This window comes from Tenrec ecaudatus, chromosome 4, assembly GCF_050624435.1.
Source record: "Tenrec ecaudatus isolate mTenEca1 chromosome 4, mTenEca1.hap1, whole genome shotgun sequence".
Classification (NCBI taxonomy): domain Eukaryota; kingdom Metazoa; phylum Chordata; class Mammalia; order Afrosoricida; family Tenrecidae; genus Tenrec; species Tenrec ecaudatus.
In genome coordinates, this window is record NC_134533.1 from 65313759 (window position 1) to 65328913 (window position 15155).

General features: G+C 38.7%; 1 protein-coding gene across 1 annotated transcript; it reads left to right on the forward strand.

The window, feature by feature from the left end:
* Positions 1 to 13181: 13181 nt before the first annotated feature.
* Positions 13182 to 14123, forward strand: LOC142446757 (olfactory receptor 56A4). Its single transcript, XM_075548498.1, has one exon. It carries the CDS (start codon positions 13182 to 13184, stop codon positions 14121 to 14123), a length of 942 nt encoding a protein of 313 aa, XP_075404613.1.
* The last annotated feature ends 1032 nt before the right edge of the window (positions 14124 to 15155 follow it).

Here is a 15155-nt window from a genome sequence, read left to right on the forward strand (position 1 = left end):
TTAGGTGATTAGTACTAGGGCCCCACGTGGTGTAGTTTTTATGTGCTGGGTTGCTAAACACAAGGTCAGCAGTTTGAAATGATCAGCTGCTTCATAGGAGAAGGACAGGCTTTCTACTCGTATGAAGAATTTCAGTCTTAAAAAGCTAGGGGGCAATTCTATTCTGTCCCATAGAATTGCTATGAATGAAAATTGACTTGATGACAGTGAATTTGCTTTGATCTTCATTGTCTAGTGTAGTATTATCAACTTCATTTTCCTTTCGCATCTACGCCTGGTTTCTTAGTCAAATGGATTGGACACCTCACCAAGACGATGAAACACCCTAAATTGAACTCTATGTCTCATTTTTCTTAGACATCAAGGAATTGCGGATTAGTCATGAGCTGTACCTGAAATGTACCCAAATGCTTTGAGATGTTTTCTGACATTTATTTTTAGCATGCAGAGCCCTAGATTTCACTTTGGAAGATAAGTTTAATATTGTGGCTGTGCTATGACTGTATGAATTGGACAATAGTTTAAACTTTTCAAATTTCAGTTTAATATTACACAAATAAACAATTCTTTCATAATTAAAACAATTTATTTTTATCTATTAAAGCATCAAGTTTATTAAAGAGAAAGCCCCCAAGTGGAACATATGCCCTGCGCTGCAGTGCTAATCTGAAGATTGGCATTTTGAACCTCTTTACAGGTGATGCAGAAATAAAAACCTGGTAATCTGCCTCCATTAAATCAACTGTCAGTCCTTCCCCTAAAACAAAACAGAAAAGAATCTTCCCCAAACAAAACCACAGACATAAAACAAATCAAAACAAAAAGAAACCCAACCGTGAGCAGCAACACTACTCTGTACCACAAGGTGCTACCATTAATTGGTGTAGAGGTTATGAGTTGGTATGAAATCCGCATAGCCCTAAGTTCAAAGTCTTGGAAACCCATATGGGTCACTATGAGCCAGTATTGACTCGATGACCATGAGTAGAGTTTATTCTCAGGAACATATATGTTATTAGATCACTGTGGTTAACAGGGGAGCACAAGCCATTGCCACAACCTAGGGACCATATCTCCATTATAGCTGATATTTTATTAGATATAAATGAATTAAAGTGCACCATAGGAACAATTGTGAGGGTGGCCCAGGACCAGGCAATCTTTTGTTTTATTGTACATAGATAGAGTTACTAGAGGTTGGAACTAACTCAATAGCAACTAAGAACATGGACTGCTATGAGGATTAAATGAGTAAGTTAGTCAGTGGTAATAAGACACATTAAGAACTCAATGATTATTGCTATTATTTGTACATTTTTGATGTGATTATATGTTAAAGTTTGGTCTCTATATAATATCAGAAACTATTCTACATTACTAACATATAGCATAGTGCTTTGTACATATTAGGGCTCAAATTAATGTTTGTTAAATTGAAAAGTAAACATAATTTTATCCTTGCAACAATTCTGTTTTGGATGGTTCATTATCCCCACATAACATATGAAGAAACTATTTCTTAGATTTTATGTAAACAGGACAAAAAAGAATAAAGTACCACACCAAATTCTGCCATAAAGTTTATTTTGACTTGTGGTGAACTTATAGGACATGCAAGAACTACTGCTTTTGGATTTCCAAGACATCTTTATGGGAGCAGAAAGCCTCCTATTTCTACCTTAGAGTGGTTGGTGCATTTGAATCACTGACCTCATGGTTAGTAGCTCAATGCATAGCCCACTACACCACTAGACATGCTTTGGCCAAGGAGAAGCAGTCAAGAAATAACTGAGAAAGGGTTAAAGTCCAATGATATTTTTCCAAATATCTCCATAATCTGAGAGTGAAGAGGAATTAGTCATTTATAAGAGTCTGAGAACAAGAATATTTTGCCCAGTGTAAATTGTGTGCTCTTAGCAACATAGATTTTATAAGTGATGATTTACTCACAAATAACTTTTTTCATTAAGCGTGTTTATCAACTGTATTTGATGCTCTAAAGGTTCTTGGGGTTTCAGCTAGGAACTCTTAAGTAGCAAGGCAGAGGTAGGAGCTAGATACACCTTTTGCCCAGATGTTTCCTTTTCCTGTGGTAGGAGAGTGTGAGACTTAGAACCAGTTTCCATTTGCTTTCCTAAGCTCAAAACTCAAGTGCCCAAAGCTCACATGATCCCACATGTATCCCAAGTATCCCCACATGATCCCACATGTATCCCAAGTACCCATAACCTAGGATCTCTGGTGGTGTAGTGTGCTATGAATAGGGCTGCTAACTGTAGGTCAGCAGTTCAAATCCACCAGGTGCTTTGAGGTAGAAAAAGAAGACTTTCTACTACAGTAAAGAGTTACAGTCTTGGAGTGCCAGGGAGACAGGTCTACTCTGTCCTACAAGGTCACTATGAGTTGGAAGTAAGTTATTCCTAACCTATGAGCCTTGCTGATGTACTGGTTAACCACTCAGCTGCTAATCAAATTGTAGACAGTTCAACACATGTTTTAAGCTTCTGGTGAATCCCCACTGCCATAGCTGAGGGGTGTTAGTAGCCTTATTATTAAACAGAGAGCATTGTTTTTTCAATTATAGCAGACATAAGTTAAAATGTAATCTTATCATTAGATCTCCTTTTGGACCCATTTTTAAGTAGTTTCAGTTCTAGAACAAAGGAAGGGGAAATACGTGTGGATTAATCCTCTGGTGAATCCCCTCTTACCAAAGACCAGCGATAGCTTTGCTATCATGCAGAAGGCATTGTGAAGTGGTTATTGGAGGTGTATTTAGGTTGTTTTCTTATTGATTGAGGTTTTAATCTGTTTTACTTTGCCATTGTTGTTAGTTTTAAAAAATGCTTTCATGTATATGAACTCCAGGATGGGTGAATCTATAGAAATCATGACTGGATTAATGATTCCTTGTGGGGGTGGCAGGGATGTTGGTGGGGGATGAGGAGCTAATGACAGTGAGTACAAAAATGAAAATAAATTAAATTTGATTGTGGTGATGATTGTACAACTCATCCTGGTGTGATTGCACTACTCAGTTGTATGAGATGTGACTTATGTGTCAATGAGACTATTAAAAAATAGCTTGGGCAGTTTGAACTCACCCGCTTCTGAGTGAAAGATATGGTAGTCTACTTCTGATGGAAGATTTCCTGATAGGTTTTTTTTTTAATTGTTCTCTGCTTTCCTTTAGATTGGGCTTTTACCATGTTTTGTTTTAGTATTTTTTAAAAAATTAATTTTCTTTACATGAATTCCAGGATAGGTAAATCTATAGAGAAAGAACCAGAACAAAAGTTTCTTAGGGTTATGGCAAGGGAAGTTTGGCAAGTGGGGGAATGGGGAGATATTATCAATGAGTATAAAAATGAAGAAGGTGTTCTAAAACTGATTATGGTGATGATTTCATAGCTCTTTTTAAAAATATACTCAAACTATTGAATTGCATGTACATAAATTATTTGTCAATAAAACTGTTTTTAAAAGCACTATGGGGAAATTCCACTCTATTAGTTGTTCTGAGTCAATATCAATGGATTTCCTCCTAACCTAAGTTTCTGGGTGGCACAAATGGTTTGAATTCAGCTACCAACTCAAAGATTGACAGTTTAAACTCATGTAGTGGCACTATAGAAGAAAGGTCTAGTGATGTGCTATCATAAATATTTCAGGTAAGAAAACCCCATGGACACCATCAGCTTTCTTCACCACATTTGCTATGCACACATCTGTCTTCAGCAATCATGTCTATGGTGCCCGGCTATCAAAAGATATAGCATCTAGGGTCATAAAGGCTTGAAGACAAATAAGCGGCTATCTAGTTCTGAAGCAACACAGCCCACAGAGAAGAAATACACAAGCCTAAGTGAACACGAGGTGTTGAAGGGATCAGATAGCAGACACCAAAGAACAAAAACTATCATTGTGTGATCACCTTCCCCACATAAACAGTGAAGATGGATGTGTGCACAAGTAAGAGTGGTGAAAGAGGCTGATGGTGCCCGGTTATTGAGAGATATAGCGTCTGGGGACTTAAAGTCTTGAAAGTAAACAAGCGGCTATCTAGCCCAGAAGCAACAAAGCCCACATGGAAGCAGCACACCATCATGTGTGATCATGAAGGGCAGAGGGTTCCAGGTTTCAAGCACCAAAGGTAGGGAAAAATATCATATCATTGTGACTTAGAGGAGTGCATAATGGGGACCCAATGCCCATCTGTAGACAACTGGACATCCTTTGCAGAGGGGTAGTGGGGAGGAGATCAGTTACTCAGGGTTCAGTGTAGCAATAATAAAACTCACATCCTTCCTCTAGTTCTTAAACGCTTCCTTCTCCCCAACTATCATGATCCCAATTCTACCTTGCAAACCTGGTTAGACCAGAGGATGCACAGCGGTACAGTTGGGATCTGAAAACACAGGGAATCTAGGACAGATGAACCCCTCAGGACCAACGGTGAGTGGCGATACTGGGAGGGAAGGTGGGGTAGAAAGGGGGAACCTATCCCGGGAATTTACATATAACCTCCTCTCTGGGGGATGGGCAACAGGAGAGTGGGGGAAGGGAGACGCCGGGCAGTGTAAGATAAGATAAAATAATAATTTATAAAATATAACGGGTTCTTGAGGGAGGGTTGGTCGGGGAAGGAGGGGGTGGAAAAAAAGGAAAAGGAGGAGCTTATTCCAGGAACTCAAGCGGAAGGCGAATTTTGAGAATCATGAGGGCACGAATGTATAAGTGTGCTTTACACAATTTATGTATGTATGGGTTGTGATAAGAGTTGTATGAACCCCAATAAAATGATTTTTTTAAAAACCCCATGGAGCTTAATTTACTCTGCAATGCTAAATTTTAACATGAGTTGAAATAAACTTGGCATCAATCAAGAGTAGTGGCTCTACTTAGGAAAGATATGTTAGACAAAGAAAACTCATGAAGATAAAATCAAGGACATGACAACAGATGTGAATGAGCGACAACTCCAAGGATTTTTTTTTTTGGTCTAGACAACTGGTGCTCCCACATGAATGAGAAGTACCCACAGAAGAAAGTTTCTCTGTTCCCTTCATTATTTACTTGTGGATCATGTTCTTTTAATCATGCCGGGAATATTTGTCTGTCACCTCCCTGAACAAAACTATCATACAGAGGATAATTTTGTTTAGTTCCTTCCCTATAGATTTATCCAAAGAAACTTTCCCTGAAAAATATCCCTCCAATCAGTTCTTTTTCCTTTCAGCCCCACTCAAGTGCATAAAATCCCCTATCTTCCCTCCATCCTCAATGATGAGCTAAGCCTTTATAATCTATACTCCTGGGATATGGGACTTAGGGCCCCAGGCTCCTGATGTCTAATAAGGGCACTACTTCCTGCAATCTGTGGAGAGAGAAAGGGTAGAGTGGAGCAAGGACACATAAAATCAGCCTCCCAAGCCTTGGAAGGAATCCGTTTAGGCTCTGCAGCCAACAGTCAGAAGCAGCAACAGCCCAGCCTTCAGAAGCTGGTGAGTCTTGGGTTAGGGCCAGAGGAATCCGTTTAGGCTCTGCAGCCAACAGTCAGAAGCAGCAACAGCCCAGCCTTCAGAAGCTGGTGAGTCTTGGGTTAGGGCCAGTAAATAAGGACGAGGAAGGAGAAAATGAAGAGGGAAGGAGTCCGTGAGCTTGGTAGAAAAATGAGATAAAATTATTTTAATAGGGTTTTATAGATGCTGACTTGTCAAGCTACCTAGCTTTCAGTGGTAAGCGCTGACCTAAAATTTCACCTGGAGCTCAAACTGAGTCACTTTGCGGCCTATTGCTCCAATACTTCTGTAGGCTCAAGGCTCAAGGCCTCCGCTCATGTCATGGGTAGGTGGCCAAAGCTGGAGTAAAATCTTCCTTTATCCCCCAGTCCAAATTAATTTATAGACCAATATGACCATTTCTTCTGGCATTTATGCCTGATCTCTTATTGTACAGTGTAATTTTGTTTAGTTTCAGATCTATCTGCTGTTTATTTCAAGACTGTCCATGTCTCATGGTCAGAAATCATGCTTTGTTAATTGACACAAGGAACAACCATGACCAACCCTCAGTGAGTATTCACTGATGGAATTGAAATACTGGAAGCAAATGTGATGTCCCAGATGGCTAAATATTCCTCACCTCCCAATTGTAGAGTCTTATGTTTCAGGAGGAGAATACAGAGAAATAAGAAAAATTGTTCCAGCTATTAAGAAATCTAGATGAGACCATAAAACAAACTGGAAGTATAATACTAACTGGAACAACACATTGGTGTCTAGAGGCTCTGAAGAGATCGTGCTGTGGTTCTTCCCTTTTTCAGTTAAGAATTGGTGACATTCTTGAGTGTACTCTTGCTTTGCTTACCCCAGTCTCTCAAACACATCCTTTATTCTCTATTTTCATATAGCAACTATCTTTCTTCAGGACTTACCACTTTAATTTATCTAGGATTTATAAGTGTTGTCTGCCATTCTGTGTGATGCTCTTTTGATACATGTACACCCTACCACTTCCTTATTTCAAATCTCTAATTTCCTACAGTAAATACAATAATAATGTTTGGATGGACCTCTAAGCCCTCACAAAGTTATTTCAGTCTACTTTTATGTTCTAAAAAATTTATCCTATTCTCTTCTTCCAAAGAATGTATCATCTACCAGTCCCTAACAGGTAGTCATTACTGAGCATCTGCACAGGTCTTTTTGCCCCTACCATTGCCTAAAAAGTTATTTCTCCTCTCCCAGGTGAATGTAATCTCTTCTCTGTAGTTATGCCTAATGATTTTAATGTTTGGTGTGTTTGATAATTACAGGACTTAACAAATTTATAACCTTTTCCCTTTTCACAAAAACACTTGAAGTGAACTTTTAAAAAATTATATTTCAAAAATGAGAATACTGGACATCAGAGTTTAAATTTTATGTCCTTAAACTGATGAGTCAGGATTTGAGTTCATTTCTTTCTGTTGACATTTAAAAAAAATCATATTATTGGGGGCTTGTACAACTCATCACAATCCATCCATCCATCCATTGTATATCAAGCACATTTGTACATTCATTACCCTCATCATTCTAAAACATTTGCTTTCCATGTGAGCCCTTGGTGTCAGCTCCTCATTTTTCCCCTCATTCCCCGCTCCCCCTCCTTCATGAACCCTTTATAATTGGTAAATTATTATTATTTTGTCATATCTTACAATGTCCGATGTCTCCCTTCACCCACTTTTCTGTTGTCTATCCCCCAGAGAGGAGGTCATATGTAGATCCTTACAATAAGTTCCCCCTTATGGATTTAAACTTTAGGTTTTTGAAGCAAGTTGATATATTTATTTTTGATTACATATATCTGTTTAGTTAATCCTATGATATTTAGAATTAGATGCTTAAAGTTTCTTTAAACATTTATGATATTAGTTCCAACCCCTCCATAGAGCAGCACTCTTCCCGCTTCCTATTTGGGGTCTCTGTTCTCATTTGACCTTCGTTTCTGCCTGAGGAGCTTTGGGATGTTTGTTTATTGACACATGTTGCCTTTTGGGGTCTCATTTGGTTGGTTTCTTGAAGCACATATTCCTTCACAGTGTTGCTATTTACTTTGTAGATCTGTTTATTATTTGGCCAAAGGTTGATCCTCAGGGGAGGGTTCAAGTCCAGGCTTGAAGTATATCTAATAACCATAGCCTTAGGTTTTCACTCATCTCTAAGATTAGTATTTCTGGCTTTTTCTATAATTTTAAATTTTGTTCTACATTTTATCTTCCCTCTTGGTCCAGGACTTTGTCTATGATCTAATTAGAAGTGGTTGCTGGACATTAGTTAGTTTTGTTGAATTCTGGATAGTGGAGCTTATGATTTTGTGCTCCATTAGTCCTTTTGATTAAATGTTCCCTTAAATCTTTGATTTTCTTCAGTAGACTTTGGTTGGGGAGAGCCCCAAATTGCATGTCAGATGGCCCTCCCAAGCTTTTAAGATCCCAGTTGTTATCCACCAAAGTAGGATGTCTTTGTGGATTATGCTATGCTAATTGACCTGCTTTACTCTTGAGACTGTGGTCCTTTGTCTCCCAGTCCAGCAAATCATTCTCTCAAGGTGTTTGGTTATAACTGTGAAGTTTTCAGAACGATCTTTCTTCCTCCTCATAATCTACATTATCATTGCATGACTTTACTGTACATACAAATGCATATGAAGAAATTAGTATAGTGAAGTCTGACTGCACCATACCACTTTATTCACCCATGCTTTTGTTGCTGCTCTAATTTATGATTCCCATTGCTAAAGTCACAACTATACTGCATGATAAGTGTCTGAAAATCTATTTTATCTATTAATTAAGTAAATTCTCAGAATATAACTGCTTTTGCTTAATTAATGCTATTTACTAGGATGCCGAGCCTTCAGATCCTATAGAAGAAGGTACTGTTTACACATTTCTTGAAATAGTTACTTTAAGGATCTAAGGCTTGAAGTAATTGGAAAAGAGAAATCTTTCCAGAAAAGTTGGCTATTCTTTATAGTCTTCTTATTTCCAAGATTCACACTGGGGGTTATTTTCTTAATCATAATTGAAAATTTAGAGCACAGCCAAGATAGAACTGATTCAATTACAAGTTGAATCATTAAATTCTTGGCTTGTCCTAAAGTTCTACAATAGGCTTTTAGTGTGCATTGTTCAATCTGTATTTTGAAAGTGTGGGATATTCAAAGTGAAAATATTTTGGTTAAATCAATATCTTCATTATCTTCTCTGGTAGCTAGCAGTTGGGCAACATATTCACCTTTTTAAAAAAAAAATATGCATCTGAACCATCCTAGAGAGACTTATCAGATGAATCAGAGTAAAATATCAATAATCAATTATAAAAAATAATCAAAATCAATAATAAAAAATCAACAATCAAAACCATACAGATTATATGCCTCTTGGGTACCCTCTTTTATTTTCCCATTGCTTGCTAAATCCTCTGGCTATTATTGTTACCCTCTAGATGCTGGATCACCCTCCCCTTATTTTCCTTATGCTGGATCACCCTCCCCTTATCTGTACAGGAAAACAGATATCATGCAACAAAAGAAATAATTGGAATGGATGGATGTCTGGATTGTGATAAGAGTTGTAAGAGACCCCAATAAAACAATTTAAAAAAAGAAGAAATAATTGTAATCAAAGCATATATATTTAAAGAACATAGATTCCAAATGCTAGAATATTTGGATCTTGCTCAAAAAGACTACTCAATTCACATCATTAAAGTAGACTTTATTTTGAAAAGCAGCTCTTCCTTGGTTGTAATTTGTTCTTTGACACTAAATGGTATTTTCCATCTTCACCACACCATCATTGAAATGCATTGATTCTACTTTCATCTTCCTTATTCAATATTCAAACTTTACTTGCATACTAGGTGGTGGAAAACACCATGGTTTGGCATCATTTTTGCTTTTCCACACATTAAAGATGTCCTGTGCAGTAGATTTATTCAATGCAATGCATCATTTGATCTCTTGGCTGATGTTCCATGAATATTGATTTAGATCAAAGACAAAAATCTTGGCACTTTAAATCCTTTTTTCTGCTTACCATGATGTTACTTACTAGTCCAGTTGTAAGGATTTTACGTTTTTGTACATTGAGTTGTAATCTATTCAGAAGGTTGTAATCCCTTGATCTTCAACAGCATGTACTTCAAGTCCTCCCCACTTTCAGCAAGAAAAGTTGTATTGGAAACAAATCTGGTGATTCCATGATAGAATTTTTCAAGACCAACACCGTCTCCCTGGCAAATACCTTTTCCACAACACAAATGGCAACTATACACACGGACTTATCTGGATGGACTATACAGAAATCAAACGGACTATATCTAGGGGAAAAGATGATACAGAAACTTATTGTCAGCAGCTAAAATAAGCCCAGGGGCTGACTGTGGAATAGACCATCAATTGCTCACTGTAAGTTCAGGGTGAAGCTGAAGAAATTGAAACGAGCCCATAAGAGCCCAAACAGGACCTATGACATATCCTGTCTGAATTTTGGGAGCATCTCAAGAACAGATTTACTGCACTGAACACTAATGAAAAGAAGGCCTGCTGATCTGTGGGATGGCATGAGGAATATCATTCATGAATAAAACAAAAAATCATTAAAATGACAGAAAAACATGCTTGGATTTCCCGTTATTTATATATGGATAACACTTTTCCTTATTTTGTCTTTTTATCAAATAACAGCAAACATCCTCATTTGCATATTTAAGTTATCTTTTGACCTTTAAGTACATTATATTTTGATGACTTACAGTACTTGACATGAGTATTTTGCAAATATCTCCTGCATAACAGTTCAAATATAAATTCATTCTCAAATTCTTAAACTACCCTCTTCCAACCCAGCTCCTTAGTTTATCAGTGAAGCTTTAAGTCCTTGTCATCCAAGCTCTAAAACCAAACGTCACCTCTAACACTGTGATTTGAGATGCAACAAGCTGGTTCCACATCGCCTATCCCAACAGTGAAGAGTCCATGCTCATGCAATAGGTGAATAATTAATCCTTGGTTCTTTTGTTTTCTATGTATCATCTATCCATTCCTTTGTATTTAAGCTGAAATCAAGCAAATAACTTGCAGGGAATAAAGTGAGAAGCAGCTTCCACAAAGGCCTACGAGGACTTTTGGCCCACTGTCCTTATCATTCTAAACTGCTAGAGACCAGATTTTTTCAGAGCAGAGAGAGAAAAGGTTAGTAGCGCATCAATGTCATTTAAAGTCCTATAATAAGAACTTCTCGTCTTTAGATGGGATACCTGTGACAGGTAAGCTCACATTTTGATCATAACAGTGCATGTCAATTTGCTTCTGGAGCAGCTTCTGACAAAGAACCCAAATGAGTGGAACCTTTGGTGCTCAATCATCACATATGGAATAATATTCTGAGGTCCAAATTCTTAATATCCCTAAAAACTCTCAGCCTCTCTCAATTTTATACCCAGGGTATCAGATTACTTTTTCTACCTTCTAAATGTCACTGTTTCTCCCTTTTGGACCCCACTTACTTATTTCTATTTGAAGAATGGTTGTAGGACTTCCAATTTTTCATATTCTCCTCAGTCTATTGATCAGGCTTAATTTTCTCTGTCACCAAAACAGGAAATCCACAATCATTTTGAAAAGGCTCAAACCAAAGGAATTTTCACAAGGAGATATAACATGAACTAATCTAGTAACAACATGATAGATGCTATGTCTTTAACGTGACGTTCTCTTTGAGACAGGAAGAGATCAAGGATTACTCTGCCTCTAGTAACTATTTTCTGATGAAGTAGAATAAAGTATCCTGAAATCAAGCCTTGTGCACTTCTATGGAATGGAAGGTTGGGCTTTCCTTGGAGTTCCACAGAGTTGGCTAACTTGCAGGAAGAGCTTAAATGAATTGATTGTCTTTGTCAAGAATAAAGAGGTTTAGGCTGACAGCATGGACTCCAGTCAGAAATGCATTTGCTCTAAGTTGTGTCCACACTTTCCTGTGTTGGCATCCCTTTACATTGATTCTGTTACATGAAGTCAATTTAATGTGATATAATCACATGAAAAGACTCAAATCCTCACAACTGGACCAATAGGTAACATCATGATAAATGAAGAAAAGGTTGAAATTGTCAAGGATTTTCTTCTCACGTGGATCCACAATCAGTGCTCATGGAAGCAGTGGCCAAGAGAGCAAAAGACACATTGCATTAGGTAAACCTGCTGCACAAGATCTATTTAGAGAAGTGGTTCTCAACATTCCTAATGCTGCCACCCTTTAACACAGTTCCTCATTTGTGGTGACCCCAACCATAAAATTATTTTCATTGCTACTTTGTAACTGTAATTCTGCTATTGTTATACATCATAATGTAAATATCTGATATGCAGGAAGTATTGTTATTTTTACAAATTAAACATAATTAGACATAATTAAAGCATAATGATTAATCACAAAACAATATGCTATTATATATTGTGAAATACTTATGTGTTTTCCAATGGTCTTACGTGACCCCTGTGAAAGGGTCATTCGACCCCCAAAGGGGTTGCAACCCACAGGATAAGAACTGCTGCTTTAGAGTATTGAAAAATAAGAGTATGTTGAGGATTTAGGTGTGCCTGACCCAAGCCATTGTGTTTTCAATTCATATGCACACGGAAGGTGGAAAATAAACGAGGAAGCTCAAAGAAGATTTGATGCATTTGAACGGTGGTGCTGGAGAAGAAGATTGAGAGTAGCAAACAAATCTTTCTTGGAAGAAGTATGGCTAGAGTGTTCCTCGGAAGCAAGGATGGCAAGTCTTTGTTCTATATGCTTTGGACATACTGTCGGAAGAGACCCATCCCTGGAGGGAGAAGGACATTATGCTTCACAGCCAGAAAGTAGAATATCCTCAACCAGAAGGAGTGACACAGTGGCTGCGACAATGGGCTCAGGCATAGGAAAGATTGTGACGGCAGTGCAGGATCAGGCAGTGTTTTGTTCTGTTGTGCAGAGTCGAACCTATGGGTTGTAACCTACTTGATGTCACCAAACAACAACAAAAACAATTAAGTGGGCTCTGATCTCATCATTGCTCTCCCCCATTCTTTCGTCCTGACTTCAGCACTCACTTACTGACTCTTTACTCTTGATCAAACTGCTCTGTTTCCATTGGCCTCATTTTTATTATTTGTAAAATTGAGATAAAAATAGGAATTACCCTCCTGATGGCACAATGGTTCAGTGATCAGCTGCCAACCCAAAAGTTTTCGATTCAAACCCATCAGTGGATCCCCATTAGAAAAGATCAGTAGGCCTAGGAAACCCTCTGGGGCAGTTATGTACTACCATAGTGTATTTCTGTGGATGGGAATCCATCAACAGCAAAACCAAACACATAAAGCATTTTTAAAAAGGTAGAGTGAATTTACATGAATAATGAATATCAACCATTCCCTGTAATGACTGGCACATGCTAAGTTCTAAATTTAATGTCAGGATGGTGATGATGATTTTAAAATTTCATTGGGACAAACTAAGAACCTAGTAGACTACAAGTTCCACTAGAAGAACTTCAAGTATCTAGAAACCATGTTTTGTATGTTGATTATTTTATCTACATTTAAAGGTACCCTGGATTTCCAGCTTGATCAAGATACTTTGCATGGCACCACTCAGCAACTCCTCAACTATACCAGTTTCAGAATTCCTCCTCATCTGCTTTCCAAACTACCAAAGTTGGCAACACTGGTTGTCCTTGCCACTCAGCCTCCTTTTTCTCCTGGCCATGGGGGCTAATGCCAGCCTCTTGCTCACGATCCGACTGGAAGTCTCTCTGCATGAGCCCATGTACTACCTGCTCAGCCTTCTCTCCTTGCTGGACATTGTGCTCTGCCTCACTGTCATTCCCAAGGTCCTGGCCATTTTCTGGTTTGACCTGAAGTCCATCAGCTTCTCTGCCTGCTTCCTCCAGATGTTCATCATGAATAGTTTCTTGACCATGGAGTCCTGCACATTCATGGTTATGGCCTATGACCGTTACGTGGCCATTTGCCATCCCTTGAGGTATACATCCATCATCACGGACCAATTTGTGTCTAGGGCTGCCACGTTTGTTGTGGCTCGGAATGCCCTCTTTTCTCTTCCTGTTCCCATCCTTTCTGCCAGACTCAGTTACTGTGAGGAGAATATCATTGCTAACTGCATTTGCACTAACCTATCTGTGTCCAAACTTTCTTGTGATGACATCACACTCAATAGACTCTACCAATTTGTGGCAGGATGGACTCTGCTGGGTTCTGACCTCATCCTTATTGTACTCTCCTACTCCTTCATCTTGAAAACTGTGCTAAGGATCAAGGCTGAGGGAGCTGTGGCCAAGGCCTTGAGTACCTGTGGTTCCCACTTCATCCTCATCCTCTTCTTCAGCACAGTCCTGTTGGTTCTGGTCATCACTAACCTGGCCAGAAAGAGAATTCCTCCAGATGTCCCCATCCTGCTCAACATCCTGCACCACCTCATCCCTCCTGCTCTGAACCCCATTGTTTATGGCGTGAGAACCAAGGAGATCAAGCAGGGAATCCAGAAGCTGCTGAGGAAGCTATAAAAAGAGAAAAGATATTGCCTACTTTTAAGGAAAGTTCCATTTTGAAGTGTTATATGTCCTTTTCTTTAATATATTTAACTCCATGCCTTCCTAATCTTCATTTTATATTATTTTAACCTTCATTTAACCTTATGTTTAATTTGACTTCATGGCATAGTGGCTACACAATGGGCTACACAATGGAAGGTCAGCAATTTGAAACCACAAGCCATTCCACAAGAGAGACAGGGTTTTCTACTCTTGTAAATAGTTACAGTCTCAGAAATTTACAGGGAAAGTTCAACCCTTTCCTGTTGGGTTGGCATCGACTCTGTGGCAATGAGTTTGGTTTTGGGTACATGGCTTTCTAATCCTCATTTTATTCTATTTTACCTGACTAACTGTATCCAAGGTGCCCTTTTGGAATAATGGGTTACATGTTGGGCTGCTAAACACAAGGGCCGCAGTTTGAACACTCCAGGATGGCGATGAGTCAGAAGTAAATCAATGGCAGTCAGTGTTTTAGAGGTTCTCCAGGAGAGAAACATGAGGCTTTCTGGTTCCATAAAGATGAACACTTTCAGAAATCCTCAGAGGCAGTTCTCGCTTGTCCCACAGGGTTTGAAGGACTTGGACTGGACTCCATGGCCGAGATGCTTGGTTTTGCTTTGTTGTGTAAGGGCCACAGTGGCATGGTGCGGTAAGTGTGGGATAACCAACTACAATATTGTCTGTTCCAACCCATTAGCCACTCCGTGGGATAGGATGAGGTTATCTGGCTCAGAAACTCTAAACAGTCACTGTGACCCAGAAATGATTTGGCAGCAATGCTTTTATTATATATTTAAAAACAAAATCACGCGGTGATGCAAATGTTTAAAGTCCTCAACTGCTACTGAATGGTTAAACTTTTTGTATTCAATCAGAGGCACCATGGAGGAAAGATCTGCTGATCTACTTCTGAAAAAAAATAGCCACTGGAAACGCTAGGGAGGACAGTTCTGCTTTGACTCACAGAAGTCATCGTGAGTCAGAGTGGACTTGGTGACAGGC

Coding starts and splice junctions, on each gene's coding strand:
- LOC142446757 (XM_075548498.1), top strand. CDS start 13,182: ATGGCACCACTCAGCAACTCCTCAACTATACCAGTTTCAGAATTCCTC.